This window comes from Gopherus flavomarginatus, chromosome 5 (assembly GCF_025201925.1).
Source record: "Gopherus flavomarginatus isolate rGopFla2 chromosome 5, rGopFla2.mat.asm, whole genome shotgun sequence".
Taxonomy (NCBI): Eukaryota; Metazoa; Chordata; order Testudines; family Testudinidae; genus Gopherus; species Gopherus flavomarginatus.
Genome location: NC_066621.1, coordinates 32,665,804 through 32,681,693, shown reverse-complemented (window position 1 = coordinate 32,681,693; position 15,890 = coordinate 32,665,804). Strand labels below are relative to the sequence as shown.

Sequence of the window (15,890 nt, the reverse complement as noted above, 5' to 3'; positions counted from 1 at the left end):
TGCAGCCAGGACATTCCCGGGGTGGGAGGGAGGTGAGTTAACTGGATCCTGTCCCTGTTTTTGCCACTTCCTCCCACACACACATTCTCTCAAGATTTCCCCTTTTCTCTCTCATTATCACACGTGGCTATAAAATCCAGGGAGATTCTCCTCCCCCCCCGCAATGATCAGCTCTCTAATTGCCTCTGATTTTCCCTTTTCTCTCCATACTTCTCAAATGTCAATTTAAAATCTCTCCGATGCGGGTTGGATTTTCCCACCCATTTTATCTGCAGTGATTTGTCCTTGTTTGGGTGGGAAATTGTTGCCCTGGGTCATTCCCCAGAACATGGCTCCCACTGGAGTGGGATGGGATGAGGTTCCCGTTCTCTGCCAGGGCAGGGAAGGGAAGGGAGGAGCACATCCCCCATGGAGACTGCCCAGACCCCATTTCCCAATTCCCCTGCGGCCCCCTTCCATTGTCCAGGGAGCCTTCCACCTCCCCACCGCCCTTAAATCAGCTCCTCAAAGGGCTCTGAGCTGCTCACGTGAATGGTTGCCCCGTGGCCGAGGGGGACCATCACATTCTGTTTATGTATTGGACAGTCATATAAAATCCAGTCCAACAGTCCCTCTTTTCCACTAGTTATTTAATAGCAACATCAAATCCCCTCCGATCTTGGTGGTTTTATCTCATGTTATCAAATGTCCTTTGTGACAGGGTTCTCTCTGCGTGTCTCAAAGATTGATATAAAATACCCCAAACATTTGCCCCACTTCTCTCTAGTTGTTTTATTTCTAATTGAATATGATGGGTTGTTTCCCAATGTGCTAAGATGCAGCCGCCTCTGGGGTGGATCCATGGTGGCCATTATTTGCTAGTGACAGCCCGTGGATCTTTCTTGCCCTCCAGGCCTTCCATTCTCCTGTTAAAGAAGCACTCCCCAGACTCCCTCTGCCTGTGTGACTGGCCAGCAGGAGGTGGTGTTAACTTTCTAGCCACTTCTCACACTCTGTGAGGTAACACTTGCAGGGGCAGGGAAGGTGTCTGTGTGGGGAGATTGCAGCTGAAGGGGCATTGTGGTAGGGGGAGGCCTCTGGGTGGCTGGGCAGGGGGTACCCTAGTCAGGTTGGTGGGTTGTGGAGGTTTGGGGTTTTCGGGGGTGGTGGTTCTGATGTGCCCATCCCTGAGGCTATGGGTCCTGGAGGTGGGTATCGCTGGGGGCCTGGTGGCTGCAGAACAGTGGGGGTGGGTGTCTCTTGGGGAGGCGGGACAGAGGGTTAGAGGGAGCCTGGTTCTGTGCCAGGGGCTCTGTCTGTGCTTCCCCCGCTGGTTCCTGGTTTTGTTGCCATGCCCAGTGCACAGAGCTGGGGGAGGGGATCCCTGGCACTAGGTGGGGGCATGCCAGGGAAGCAGAGTGATGGGTCGCACTGTAAAGCATCAGGGGGTCACATTGGGCAGAGGAGGGGGTCCCAGGCAAATGTCAGGGTAAATCGTTCTGGAGGGTGGGGAAGTTCCTAGGCAGGCAGTGAGGGACTGAGTTCCCAGTGGGGGGGGTCCCTTGAGGGGGTCCCTGGCTGCTGGGGGCTCTTGGTGGGGGGAACCCTTTGGGATTCCCAACCTGGCAATCATGGTGTGGTGGGGGTTGTCTGGCCGGTGGGGCTTTGAGGGGTATCTGGGGTCCCTGGCCAGGGACTCTGGGGGCTGCGTCCCATGGAATATCTCATGGGATCCTGGCTGGGGGGTGTCTGGGGCCCCTGGCTGGGGGGTCTGGGCTCTGGGTACTAGGGGGTGTCTGGGGGCTGCTGCTAACCATGATCCTTCTCTCTGGTCAACTTGTACCAGAATCCTGACTCCTAGTCACCAGGTCACCAAGTCCATTCCCGAGTCACGTGCCCTGTCACTGTGACAACTTTCTGTCCACTTAGCAAACACTGTTAGTGTGAAATCACAGAATTTACTTTTCTCCTCTTTTGAAAACTGCAGGAGCTTTCGGTTCCGTTTGTAAAAATTTTTGTCCCCAGTCCTTGTCCTAGATCTGCGGGGGTGAGGGAGGTGGGAAGGGAGTCAGCACTGCCACACGATGGTCTTTTCCACAGCGTTCTGAACTCATTCTTTCTGAAATCCGGTGTCATTGAGAGCGTTGTTAATCCAGAGTCACTGTATGGAAAGACAAGGAGTGATTCCAGATGGACAGTGGGTCAAATGAGATCAGCCATTCTCCCTGTGAGGAGGGGCTCCCATTAGCTGCTCTCCCCAGAGTGCTAAAGGAGGGAAGCTGCTCATACACTCTGTCCCTCTCTGCTCAGGATATTGGGGTTCAGCTTCCTGGGTCAGATACTGCAGCCTCCATTGTGATCTGGGAGACCAGGCTTGGCAGCTGCTGCTCCCCCAGTGGGGCTCTGTGCTGGGAAGTGACCTTACTTAAAGCTTCTTCTCTGCCCGGCCCAGGGGATGACTTTCTGCAGCTGGTCCTAGCCCCCTAGGGCAGTCCTGGGCCCTGTTACTACTAAATTCTGAGCCAGAGTCTCCAGGTAACTGAAAGACCTCAGGGAATGTCCTAGGGTCTGGCAAGAAAGTGACTCTGTACAAACAACACCACCTCATTTCTCCTCCCATTAGCGGTTGCCAGGAGGAAATCCAGCCATGGGAGAGCAAAGCCCCCAGGAATGGGACTGTCCCAGCCAGAGGGGCAGGGAGAGAGGACAAGGGAAGGAGAGACTGAAAGGGGAAGTGGGAGAAATGAATGTGGAGGAGAGATTTCCAGCTCTCTAGTCCACCCAGACACATGTATTGCTGCATCCTGGGGCAGAAGCACTTTCCAGTGAACAAAACAAGGATCAGACAGAGCAAAAGCCAGTTCCTGACTCCATATTCCCCCTGCTGGGGTGTGGCTGCCGTGGGGTCAGTGTCTGAGGGAATCCCCCACGTGACTCCTTTGGTTCTGCTCTTTTCTAGCCTTGTGTTCAGAGAAGGGATGAGGGGAGAGAGAAGGGAGGTTAAAAATGTGTCTGTGGACTTAGCCTGGCAGGAGGGGCCAGGTCTAAATTGTAATAAACAGATTGAGCATTTCCCAGCATGACAGAATCTAGGGTGTCTGTCTGCAGGGAAAGGGCCTGGGGGAATTGTGATGTGAAATTAACTAAAACCGGTTCTGAAACGTCCACAACTGCCCTTCTCCCCCAGACAGGCTACAGAATGTTTTGCTCCAGCTCATCCCAGCCTGGCGTGGGACAGGGAAGAGAAATGGCTGCAGTGGAGTCAGTCCAGGTAGAGATTATCGGGGGGTTGCTGGTGGGTTCCTGCTGAAGGAAAGGGAGAGCAAATACACCAGAGGTGGGAAGGTTTGCAGAGTCTGGTTTGGAGTTTGGAGCGGGGCAGGAAATTCACAGCATGGGGAAAGGAGGAGGCCAGGGTGTGGCAGACCTGCTGGGAGTTATTTACTAAGTGGCCTAGATTCTAGGAACAGACCCAGGAGGTTTGGAGGTGGAAATGCCCTAATTTGTGAAGAGAGAAAATAACCCACCTACATGGAGCTAGTCAAACTGACCAGACTCCTAGTGCTGGAGCCTGACCTCATTAACCATCAGCTGCTGTGAGATATAAAGGGGACACCCATGAGTCAGGCTTATTGGAGCTGCCTCTCCCTTCATATCCCGCTCCTCACAATGAGGAGGATGTTGGGCATCCTACCAGCGAGCTCTCCCTGGACCCTGCTAGGGGCTCCATCTCCTGTATCAGTCAGTGGCTAGTAGGGGGGTGATGGATATGCTGGGAGAGATAAGGGGCTCTCTCTTCATCCCCTCACCCTGGCATTTGCTGGATACTCTGAGCCAGGTCGAGGTGGGACTCTCCTGACTATGATCCACCCAGAGCTTCCATTTGATTCACTCTTCTCTGCCACAAATAGTGGGGCTGTGAGTGGGGCAGCAAGTCCTTAGTGTCGGACTCTTACTCTTTCAGGGGCTGGTGACCTTCAAGGAGATGGCTATGTATTTCACCAGGGAAGAGTGGGCTCTGCTGGACCCCACTCAGAGAGCCCTCTACTGGGATGTCATGCAGGAGAACTATGAGACTGTGACCTCGCTGGGTAAGGGTTCCTGTCCCTTCTGTTCTTGGAAGGGGAAATGAAGAGTGAAGGTTCACGCCACCCCCACAATGCCATCTGTACCCTGTCCTGTTTCAGCATCACCCCAATAGGCCAGTGACACACATAATACCAGAGACCCTCCTCTGCTGCAGAACACTTTGGGAACAGAGCACAGGAGCCGTATTGCACAGTGTCAAATATCTCCTGTTTGCTCAAGTGAAACTGGGGGTTAGGTCTGGCGTAACTGTCCCATACCCCTAATCATTTTTGTTGCCCTTTTCTGAACCTTTTCCAATTCCAATATATCTATTTTTGAGATGGGGTGACATGTGCATGCAGTATTCAAGATGTGGGTGTATCATGGATTTATTTGCTGTTTTTACAAATATGATCTATGAGATATTCTGTCATATCTATCACTTTCTTAATTATTTCCTACATTGTTCACTTTTTTTCACTGCTGCTGCACATTGAGTGGATGTTTTCAGAGAACTATCCACAGTGACTCCAAGATCCATCTCTTGAGTGGAAACAACTAATTTAGACCCCATCATTTTGTATGTATAGTTGGGATTGTGTTTTCCAATGGGCTGCACTATGTGCTATCCTGTCATCTAGTACTGCTGAGATCCTGGATTCAGTAATATCCCTGCCCTTCCTGTTCCCTTTCTCCACCGAACCCCGCCAGCCCATGCTTCCTGTTCCCAGCTTCCCCAGGATTCTCGCACTGTCTCTGAACCTCTCTGTCAGCAAGAAGCAGTGCCAGGGACACTTGCCCTCTGTCTGGAGTCTTCGATTTCTGGGACATGGATTTACTTTCTCTGTGTTGTAAGAGGCTCTGTCATAATGAGTGTCTGTGATGTTATCCAGAGTACAATCTGGACTGTTAAATAGCTGTCCCCTCAGTCCTCCAGCATGGGGTGCCTTTTCCACTGTTTTCCCACGAGAGCAGCCCCTCTTGGCCAATTAACACACAGTCTCCAGCATGTAACTCACTCCCAGCTACACAGTATTGAGTGCTGCTAGACAGCCACTCATGAATTACACCTCAGGAGAAAACCAGCAAATTCTCAAGTGCCCAACTTTCCCCCAGAAATGTGCATCTTGCACTGTCCAGCACGCTACTGAACGACCCAAGCTCATATGAAGTCTGTCATTTCATCAGCGGAAAATGACATGCACCAGCTTGTTATCCCAAAGAGAGTTTCCAACACACTTCAATCCACACATACTGGTTAGATGAACAATAAACCAAGATTGTTAACTACCAAAAACTAAAACTAAGCCCAGTCCATGAAAGGGGCACTCCCAGGAGAGACTGTATAAAGGCTGGAACATGAAACACCTTTGTAAACCTGAGACAGCTGCCTTGGGGACAATGACAGGGAGAATCCCCCAAAGTGACTCCTTTGTTTCTGCTCTTCTCTGGCCTCCGATTGTTCCTTCCAACGTGGAGTACTTTGCACTTGTCTCTACTGAATTTGATCCTATTTACTTCAGATCATTTCTCCCGTTTGTCCAGATCATTTTGAATTTTAATCCAATCCTCCAAAGCACTTACAACCCCTCCCAGCTTGGTGTTGTCCGCAAACTTGATACGTGTAAGAGAGAGACTGTTACTGGGAGGGTTTCGCCATGTGTCAGAGAGTTACAACCTGGTGGGAGGGGGCTAGGCCTGTACTGGAATAAGGTCACTCTGTGCTTCACAGTGTGCTAGAACCTAGAATGTGCATTAGCAGGGGAAAAGCTGGGGGGAATCGGCTTGGGGAATGGACAAAAGCCTAGTCTGAATTCTCACACCTTGCCCTTTTCACCCCGGCAGGCCAGAGAATAACATCCATGTTTCGCTGCAGATCATCTCGTCCTCCCAGGGACAAGGAAATGGCTGCAATGGAGCTGGCTCAGGTAAGAGATTATCAGGGTGGCGGGCTCTGCTTGGAGGTTGAGGAGCAGTAAATGCATAAGAGGGTGGGAATTGCTGGAGGTGGTGGGAAGCAGGAAATATCTCGGGTGGAGAAAGGGAGGGGACAGCATGTGACAAACCTGCTGAGACTTGTGTAGTGTAGGGCGTGATGGGTTGTCACCCCCAGGAGGCAGTTTGTGGAGCTTCTGGGAACTGCTGTGTCCTCTAACCCTCACGCTGGGCTGGCCCTTCTCACACTGCTTTGCTGGAGATTTCGCCAGCCTCTCCAGGGCCTGCTATCACCCAACACAACAGCAGGTGGCGCCATGCAGCCAACTAAGCTACCTGAGTGCGTTACCTAAGCCACTCAAGGACAGATAGAAGACAAGAGCCAATTTCCCACTCCCCAACCTTGCACACTTGCTGTAGTATAAATCCAGAATGATACCATCTTATAGTGCACAGGGATCTCTATAATGCAAGCTCATTAATGTAGTTCCCCTTCCCCTCGATATGGGACAGATGTGCACAACAAGCTGAGATTTTCCCCAGACACTTCACTCAAAATACACTGGTTAAGATAAAGCATCAAACAAGTTTATTAACTGCAGAAAGATAGATTAAGTGATTATAAGTGATAACAAACAGATCAAAGCAGATTATTTAGCAAATAACCAAAACTCAGACTAAGCCTAACATACTAGATGGATAGAATTTGAATTAGCAATTTCTCACCCTGACTGATGGTACAAGCAGTCCCCCAAGTTTCCATACACAAGCTAGAAATCTCTTGATCCTGGGAGCAGCACTTCCCCCACATCCGTTTTTGTTTCTCAGGTGTTTCCAGAAGTTCTCTTGTGTGGAGAATGAGGCCAAGAGATGATGTCACACCCCACCTTACGTAGCTTTTCCATATGGTGGGAACCTTTTGTTCCAAACTCAGTTCCTAGTCCAGTTTGTGGAAAAATACAGGTACTAAAATGGAGTTTAGTGTCATGTGGTCTGGTCACAGGCCCTGCTGAGTCATAGTAGCCATGACTCATAGGCTGGCTGAAACATTCACAGGAAGGCTAAGCTCTTCCACAGTCCATTGTCTTTGTTGAGCCATCAGCACTGTCTGGCTTCTTCATTGTTGTACCTGAAAGGCTCATTGTGGGTGTTACCCAGAGTAAGCACATTTGAAATACAGATACAGAGTCAATATCCATAACTTCAGATACGAACATGATATGTGCACACAAATAGGATAATCATATTCAGCAAATCAGAACTTTTCCAGTGACACCACACATGATGCATCTTCTACAAAATAGATGATAATTATGTCCTAATCATATTATAATCATACCACTATGATGAATATGGGGGTGTAGTGTCAGATAGGTCCTAATTTCAAGGCACAGGAGTTGGGAATGGAACTTCCCCTCTTTGTGGAACAGGAAATAACCCTCCAGCCAGGGCTGGGACAACTTCCCAGACTCTCAGTGATGGAGCCTGAATCTACTGACATTTCATTAATTACCACCAACCCCAATCTTTGTGGCAACTGTAAACTTTATCAGTGATGATTTTGTACTCTCTTCTAAGTCATGGATAAGAATGTTAAATAGCACAGGGCCAAGAACCAATCCCTGCAGGAACCTGCTAGAAAGAAATCCACTCGATCATGGTTCCCCATTTACTATCAGAGTTTTTAATCTATTTAATGTATGCCGTGTTTATTTTGTATCATTCTAGTTTTTTTTAGTAAAAATATTGTGCTAATCAAGTCATGTCCCTCACGGAAGTTTAGGTATATTACATCAATACTATTAGCTGCAAGCAAACTTTTGATCTCATCCAATAAGGATATACCGTTACTTTGATAGGCTCTATTTTCTCTAAACCTTTGTTAATGGGCACTACAATTCTGACCTTCTAACTTCTATTCTTTCTGATTGACTTCCCCTTTCTTCCATATATTTTATTTGGAGAGTGCTTGGATTCCTACCAGGGAGCCACTATCAGGGTCCAGAGACAGCCCCATCTCCTATATTAAGCTCTGGCTAGTAGCTATGTGATAAATGTGAAGACCCTGCTTCTGTCTGTCAGATGGGAGACACAAAGGTTCTCTCTTTCTACCCTCTGATGCCTCCTGGCTGCTGTAAGCAAGGTGGGGTGGGACTCTGTTAACATGTGCCTCCCGGAGCTTCCATTTCCCTGGTGCTGCTGTTCCGTGAATAGTGGGGTTGTGAGTGGGTCAGCAGGTACTGAGTATTGGACTCCTGCTCTTTCAGGGGCCGGTGACCTTCGAGGAGGTGGCTGTGTATTTCTCCAGGGAAGAGGGGACTCTGCTGGACCCCACTCAGAGAGCCCTCTACAGAGATGTCATGCAGGGGAACTATGAGACGATGGTCTTGCTGGGTAAGGATTCCTGTCCCTTCTGTTCTTGGAAGGGGAAATGAAGAGTGAAGGTTCATGCCACCCCCACAATGCCATCTGTACCCTGTCCTGTATCAGCATCACCCCAATAGGCCAGTAACATACATACTACCAGAGACCCTCCTCTGCTGCAGAACACTTTGGGAACAGAGCACAGGAGCAGCATCACACAATGTCAAATATCTCCTCTTTACTCAAGTAAAACTGGGCTTAGGTCCAGCATAATGAAGAGAAGCTTCCTACCCCTAGCCTTCTCTCAAACCCTGAGCCTTCTCTACCCAAACCAGAATGTGCTTGGGGTGTAACAAGCAGGCGGCTGGAGTCAGAGCTGCCAGTCCAGGGTTACTTATCATACAGACACTCAGTGCGTCCTTGAACGCTGGCTGGGAGTATCCAGACAGGGGAGCTCCAGCAGCAGAACACTGAATCTCACCCAGGATTACAGATGACACAACTCCTCGCTGATCTGGATTGCACCCCAGCATGTGAAAATGGCCTAGGTTGGTAGTGACATTTCTTGAGACATGGAGAGTCTTGCTCCCATATCACCAGGTGTAATAAAAATAACAGGAAAGGCCAAATATGGAAAACTGATTGTTCAGCTTGCTTTTGACCTGCATCATATTTTGCAATATATTCCAAATAAGGAAATTAACGTGCAACGTATGTGTCATTGTTTGTGGTTTTAAGCTGTAAAAGGCTTGTGTGATTTTTAGCTCGGGAACAGTATTCCAATAGCTGTCGCCCCCTGCGTGCTTGTAACCAAGAAAAGAGCCTCAGGCTGAGCTGATTCAAATATTAATCCTGTGGTCGTTTTCCACAACAGCCTCAATAGGTCCCTGTGATGGAATGTAAGGCTACATCTAGACTACCCACCGTATCGGCGGGTTAAAATCGATTGCTCGGGAATCGATATATGGCGTCTCATCTAGACGCCATATATCGATCCCCGAGCGCGCTTATATCGATTCCGGAACAACCCCAACCCCAACGGAGTTGCTGATTTGACAGGGGGAGCCGCGGACATCGATCCCGCGCGGTGAGGATGGGTGAGTAATCCGATCTTAGATATTCGGCTTCAGTTACATTATTCACATAGCTGAATTTGCGTATCTAAGATCGATTTCCCCCCGCAGTGTAGACCAGCCCTTAATGTCTTCACACCTTCCCCCTGCAGGAGAATGGCTGTTTGACCAGCTGTTTGCCTTGCTGTCTCTGAGGAACTGGTCTGTGGGTGTTCCCCAGAACTGTAACTTTTTCAGTAATATCATACTGTAAAATCTCACAATTTTACATACAGTTTTACTACACATTTTAACAGGAGGATAATATTAAGTATGTTATGCATTTTCTAATGATACCTCACAAGCCATACTGGGTACAAAATTGATCATAATTTTCTAGAAGAGTGAACACAGGGGTACAGATAGACACGGTGTCTGTGTGTGTGTTCCCAGCAGATATGTGGGTATTTCAATCCCTCATAAGCACAATGTTTGGCATCTTCAAGGACCTGGGGAACTGGTCCTGGGAATTCACTAGTTTAGCAAGTGTGAGACTGCATGAAATTGTGAGACACTTTGGTATTAATAATAAAATAATATAATCTGATAAAATTGCAATGAATCATGCTAGGTATGCCATGTAAAGTGTCAGTGAAAATGTTATGATTTGCCAAGTATGATAATTTTGTTTCTATGTATCTATCACCTTTGTATTGTGAATTACAGATATGTAAGGTATATCTGTATTTCCAGACTTGTGCAGTTTTTCTGGGTGACACCCCCAGACATATTGGCATCAACATTGCCTAGCATGTTTGATGGCCCATTGAGGGTCATCAGCTGTACAATGAACCTATGGACCAAGGGGATACACCTATTGAGTCAGCAAGACATGCCGGGGTTTGCCTGTGTAATGAAACCTCCAAAGCTTTTCCATGCCATGTGCTGTGAAGCTTGTGTTTGGGACACAGGAAGTACAAGCCACATGGCAAAAGGAATATAAAGCGCAGCTGCATCATCTCCATCTTGTCTTCAATCCCCCTTCCTACCTCTGGAGCAACTTCTCTACAAACTGAACCCTGGAACAAAGGACTGAATGACCCATCCAAGCTGTGAATGCGTTCCAGACAGACTTTCAAGCCAGCAACTCACCAATACTGCTAAGAACCTGATATATCCATTTTGGAATGTATCTGACTGCTTTTCCATTTAAATTCTTTCTGTCTTTCTTTCTTTTAAACCTTTAGTTTAGATGCTAAAGAATTGTCTGGAAGGATGGAATTTAACTTCATTCTTTCATTTGTTCTTTCTTCTAAACATTTAGTTTAACTGCTAAAGGATTGGCTGGCAGCATGGTATTTTGGATGAGATCCAAACCTGGGTAATGTGGCTAACCTTCTACCCACCCACTTCCTGGATCCAATTAGGATCACTCTCCTGCTGCCCTCTGGCCATGCTGTATCACAGTGAGCAGAGTTTTTAAATAACCTCTCACTGTACAGGACCTAGTTGCTGATTAGGAGTCAGAGAACTGTCATGCAATAAAGGGGGCCGTGTGATTTCTTTTTTCAGAGTCTCGTTAACCAGTGTGTGGGATCAGAAGCACAGTTTGTGACTGGTCAGTGAGTTTAACTTCAGTGTTAACCACCAGTATGGGGAGCATCTGCTCTCCCTTTTTCAACCTGCTCTGACCTTGGCATTTTCAGTGAGGACTGCCCCAGGCACACTAGGTCACACTAAGCACTGAAGATAAATTAACAGAATGTTTTTGATGATCAAGTTGTATGAAATCAACTGAACTCCTTTGTTTTCTTTCATCTGAGCGGAGTTTCTGGTTTTCCAACGTGATATGATCTCCCAGCTCGAACAAGGGGAAGAGCCATGGGTCCCAGAGCTCCAGGGTTCAGAGGAAAGAGAGATCCTGAGATCTCCCCGCACAGATGAGGAAACATTAAACCAACTCAGAATCTGTAAGTGCCTGAAGGAAACATCTAGGATGCCCTAGAAAGCTCTTGGAAGTCTCTCAGTTCATTATTGTCCATAGCAGGGGTCGCATCCGCAGGGTAAATATAGCTCAAGGCTTCCTATAGATGCTAGCAGACACTGGGCAGTAGCTTTCTCCCTTCCCCTTGTGAAGTTGGATGGGATGTGAAGGCTGAATTGATCCCCTCCTCTCTCCTGTTGGGGGGAGCTGCGTTCCTGATTTTTATTTGTCCTCTCTCCAGCACTTGTTTTGGTTTGGCCTTCCCCTTTCCATCCCTGTTTGAGGTTTCTGTCTCTATCACAGCAGGTGATGCAATGACGTATGAGGTTCAGCACAGACCAGAAAAAGAGCAGGGAAACCAGCCAGGGGAGAAAATGGATAAATTTATTTCCTGTCAGGGAACTCAGAAGGGCCTTAAGGAAACCAGAATACAGCAAGAAATCTGCAAGGAAAAGCAAAAAAAATACATGTGCTGAGTGTGGGAAAAACTTCACTTACAGATCAGGCCTTTCTCAACATCAGAGAATCCACATAGGGGAGAGGCCCTGTGAATGCAGTGAGTGAGGGAAAACTTTCAGTCGTAGCTCACACCTTATTCAGCATCAGAGAATCCACACACAGGAGGGGTCCTATGAATGCAGTGAGTGCGGGAAAACCTTCAGTTGCAGCACTCACCTTATTCAGCATCAGAGAATCCACACGAGCAAGAAGCCCCGCGAATGCCATCAGCAGGGCTGCACAACTCGTAAAGTGGTAGTGTAGAGAAATCTCTGTATTAACTATCTCTATAAATCTTTATAACGTTGCATTGTGTTATTTTGTATTAAGTATCTTTATCTTTATGACATTGCATCTGGTATGATGTTATTTTGTAATTCATATGACTTGGCATTGTGCCTCTCTATTTTCATACAACTTTGTATTAGATCCCTATATAGAAAATTGGTAGAAAACTTTGTATCAAATGTTATAGCCCCTAAGGATAGTATAGTTAAAGTAAAAGAAAACATGTGCCTTTTTGCTAGAAGTAGAATAAGATCTTCCCCCGCACTTTGTAATCAATTGCTCTATTGACTGAATGAGGTGTGAATGAGTGAGGCTTGGAAGACACCCACCTCCAGACAGCTACAACAGTTGAAGAGGGAATGGGAGCCAGAGCAAAGGACAATACAACTTGTCAAGTGGGCCCAATAAAGAAGAGCAGACATATTGATGGCCTCAGGGATTAGAAGCAAGCACCTTCTTTAGAAAACACCCTCTTTGAGCAGCATTGGGACAACACCCAGAGAAAAGCAGCACAAAGACCAACGGACGCAGACCCAGATTTTGAATCTGGTCTAGATTTGCATAAGAGGGAAGCTGCTATAAATGCGAGGTGTCTTGCAGAAGGACCCCGGATCTCGTCTTGTCACCATCGGACCATCGATTTGGATCGGTAGAAGCCCGGCTCCACCCCTCCCCCATCTAACTCACCTGGCCAGTGCAGTTAAGGGGAGCAACTAGTTGGTAACAACAGCAAGACGGAGTGTGTTTATGTCTGTGTGTGTGCGTGAATGCATGACTGTGATATATCTCATGTGCATATCATAGAGTATTAATTGATACCTGTATTACTAATAAATGTGGCATTTTGCCTTAATCCCCCTGAAAAGTTCCTGTACAGTACTTTGAGTAAAACAGCGAGGGCCACAATACTCCAAAGAAAACAGCTGAGGACCGAAACCCCCCGGCCCTATGGAAACACCCCCACTCAGGACCTCCCAGCCTGGCAGAAACACCCCGCCCAGCCCTGCAGAAACAAACCCTCCTTCCCCAGCGCCGCCCCACCAAAACAGCTGTGGGTCAAAAAGGAAGGTTGGTGGTGGGGAGGTGTTACTGGATGTTAAATCAACCAAGGACTCCCAGCCAAAGAGGTGGCTGAGAGCCCTCAGGGTCAAATTAAAGGGCCTGGGGCTCTGACGACTGGGGGAACCCGGAGCTTTTCAGGGCTGGGGCAGGGATTTAAAGGTCCCAGAGCTCCTGCTGCTGAGGGGAGCCTGAGCCCTTGAAATCCCAGCCTCACTCCATCCCCTGGAGCTGCCGCCGGGATTCAAAGGGCTCTGTGCTGCCTGCAGCCACAGGGATCCCTGAGCCCTTTAAATCTCAGCTGCTGCCGGGATTCAAAGGGCTCTGGGCTGCCCGTTGCGGTGGGGAGCCCTGAGACCTTTAAACCTCAGCTGCAGCCAGGAATCTCTGCGAGCAGCCCAGAGCCCTTTGAATCCTGGCCGTGGCTGGCAGGCCGGCTTTAGGAAGTGCGGGGCCCAATTTGAACATTTTTGGCGGGGCCCCGCAGGGATGATTGGGGAAAAAAAAGCCTTTCAGTTCTTAACAACCGGTTCCCTACAAAAAGTTCTGCCACAGTATGTATTTTTTGTACCAGTAGGGTTACCATACGTCCGTATTTTCCTCCCGGATGGCGATTTAAGAACCAAAAAGCCTGACATGTCCGGGAAAGTACAGATGTATGTTAACCCTACCTAAAAGTTCTTTTTTAAAAAGATGGGTCTGAACTAGAAATGAGCTCTGCCACTCCCTTAGGGTGTGCTAGGGTGCACATGTGTGCGTCCCAGCTGCTCTCTGCCCATCTCATTGAAGCAGGTGTGCAGGGTTACTTCCCTCGGAACTGCAGGGCACTAGTGAACATGGGGCTGGCTGGAGGTGGGGGAGGGGGAGGATGCGAGAGGTAGGGTCTGGCTGCAGGCTGGGCAAGGGGTGTGGGGCAGGCTGGAGACAAGAGGTGTGGGGTGGGCTGGCTGGCTTCAGGCAGGGCCACAGGGAGGGTGAGGCATGGGTTGGCAGGGCTGGAGACAAAGGAGTGCGGGACTGGCTGGCTTCAGGCAGCGGGGTGCGGCAAGGGTTGGCTGGAGACGTGTTGGTGCAGGGCTGAAGGCAAGGCAGGGGGTACGGGGTTGGCTAGAGACAGGGCAGGGGGTGCAGGGCTGGTGCGGGCAGGGCAGGCAGTATGGCAGGGGTTGGCTGGAGACAGGGCAGGGGGTGCAGGGCTGGCTGGAGACAGGGGTTGGTGCAGGGCTGAAGGCAAGTCAGGGGGTGTGGGGCTGGCTGGAGATGGGCAGGCTGCAGGCAGGAACTGGTGCAAGCAGGGCAGGAGGTGCGGGGCTGGTGCGGGCAGGGGGTGCAGCAGGGGCTGGCTGGGGACGGGCTGGCTGCAGGCAGGGCAGGGGGTGCAGGTACAGGGGGTACAGCCCATCCTCTATGGTGAGTGCCTTCTTCTCCTCCTCCTCCTCCTCCTCCTCCCCCCTCTTCCACTAGGGTAGGAGCAGCAGCCTGGGGCTTGGGGGCTATTTCAAGGGCCCGGGGTGCCCATGCTTCCACTGCCCCAGCTCTATAAATAGCCGCGGGAACCCTGGGGAAGCGGCGGGGCTCCAGTGGCTATTTAAAGGGCCGGGGAGGTAGAAGCAATGAGAGTCCTGGACTTTTTAAATAGCCCCCAGAGCCCCGCAGCCATACCCCAGGGCTCCAGCAGCAGGGCTCTAGTGGCAATTTAAAGGGCCTGGGGTTCCAGCCCCTGCTGGGAGCCCCAGGCCTTTTAAATTGCCCCCTGGGGAAACTGGGCCACCCTGGTACAGCGCACTGGCTTTTGCTGGTACTGGGGCTTGGGTGCGGGGTCCTATTAGGAGCGAGGCCGATTCAAGGGAATTGGTTAAATTGGCCTAAAGCCGGCCCTGTTGTCTGGGATTTAAAGAGCTCTGAGCTCCCCGCCCGCCTGCCCAGAGCCATATAAATCCTGGCCGCGGCTGAGATTTAAAGAGCTCTGGGCTCCCTGCGGCTGCGGGCAGCTCAGAACCTTTTGAATCCCGGCCGCGGCTGAACTTTAAAGGGGTTTGGATTCCCCACGGCTACGGGCAGCCCAGAGCCCTTTGATTCCCTGCTGCGGTACGCACAGTGAGACTTCACGGACCGCACGTTGCCCGTGGGCTGTATGTTGTGCAGGCCTGGCATGGAGGGGCAAAATAGGTAAGAAATTTCCGTGGCCTGTCACTAGCAAATAGTAGCCACCATGGATCCTGCCAGAGGTGGCTACATCTTAGCACTGTGGGAAGCAACCCTTCACAGAGACCATTTGTCTTGTGGTTTGGGATACTTCTCAAGACATGCTGCACTCAGAGTGACCCCCTCATCCTGTGCCAGCTGGAGAAAAGAAAAGGGGCCAGCCAACTCTCCCACTACCAGCTGCGAACCACTGATCCCCAAACAGGGGGAGGCCTCTGGCTTTGATGTGTATTAAATATCAGGCTGGTCTCTTTCTTTGGCAAATATCTAACAGAGCTAAAAGAGGGAACAAATGATCCTCAAAGGAGAGGGGAAAGACAATCACTGGGAAATTTAATCCCCTGCAACATCCAGAATGGAGAGCGACTCAGGGCAACAGGTTCCCCCGAAGGAAGAAGTTTTGGGATTTAGAAACATAAGGAACAGCACAAAACTTGAGAGGATTGTTAATTGACATT

At 49.5% G+C, this 15,890-nt stretch overlaps 1 protein-coding gene across 2 annotated transcripts; it reads left to right on the top strand.

Annotated features, from left to right (window-relative positions):
• Positions 1-3,194: 3,194 nt before the first annotated feature.
• Positions 3,195-9,301, top strand: LOC127052628 (zinc finger protein 560-like). 2 transcript variants are annotated; one of them, XM_050956504.1, is made up of 5 exons: positions 3,195-3,250; positions 3,944-4,070; positions 5,893-5,975; positions 8,250-8,376; positions 9,221-9,301. In XM_050956504.1, exons 1-5 carry the CDS (start codon positions 3,227-3,229, stop codon positions 9,247-9,249), a joined length of 390 nt encoding a protein of 129 aa, XP_050812461.1. In that variant the 5' UTR covers positions 3,195-3,226; the 3' UTR covers positions 9,250-9,301. The 2 variants fall into 2 exon arrangements, with proteins under 2 accessions (XP_050812461.1, XP_050812460.1); XM_050956503.1 differs by lacking the exon at positions 9,221-9,301 and having other exon boundaries at positions 8,250-8,451.
• The last annotated feature ends 6,589 nt before the right edge of the window (positions 9,302-15,890 follow it).

Bases quoted from the DNA above. Each gene is read 5' to 3' on its own strand.
- LOC127052628 (XM_050956503.1), top strand. From the start codon at position 3,227: ATGGCTGCAGTGGAGTCAGTCCAG. The intron at 4,071-5,892 runs GTAAGGGTTCCT...TCACCCCGGCAG, and splicing joins TGAGACTGTGACCTCGCTGG to GCCAGAGAATAACATCCATG. The intron at 5,976-8,249 runs GTAAGAGATTAT...CTGCTCTTTCAG, and splicing joins CTGCAATGGAGCTGGCTCAG to GGGCCGGTGACCTTCGAGGA.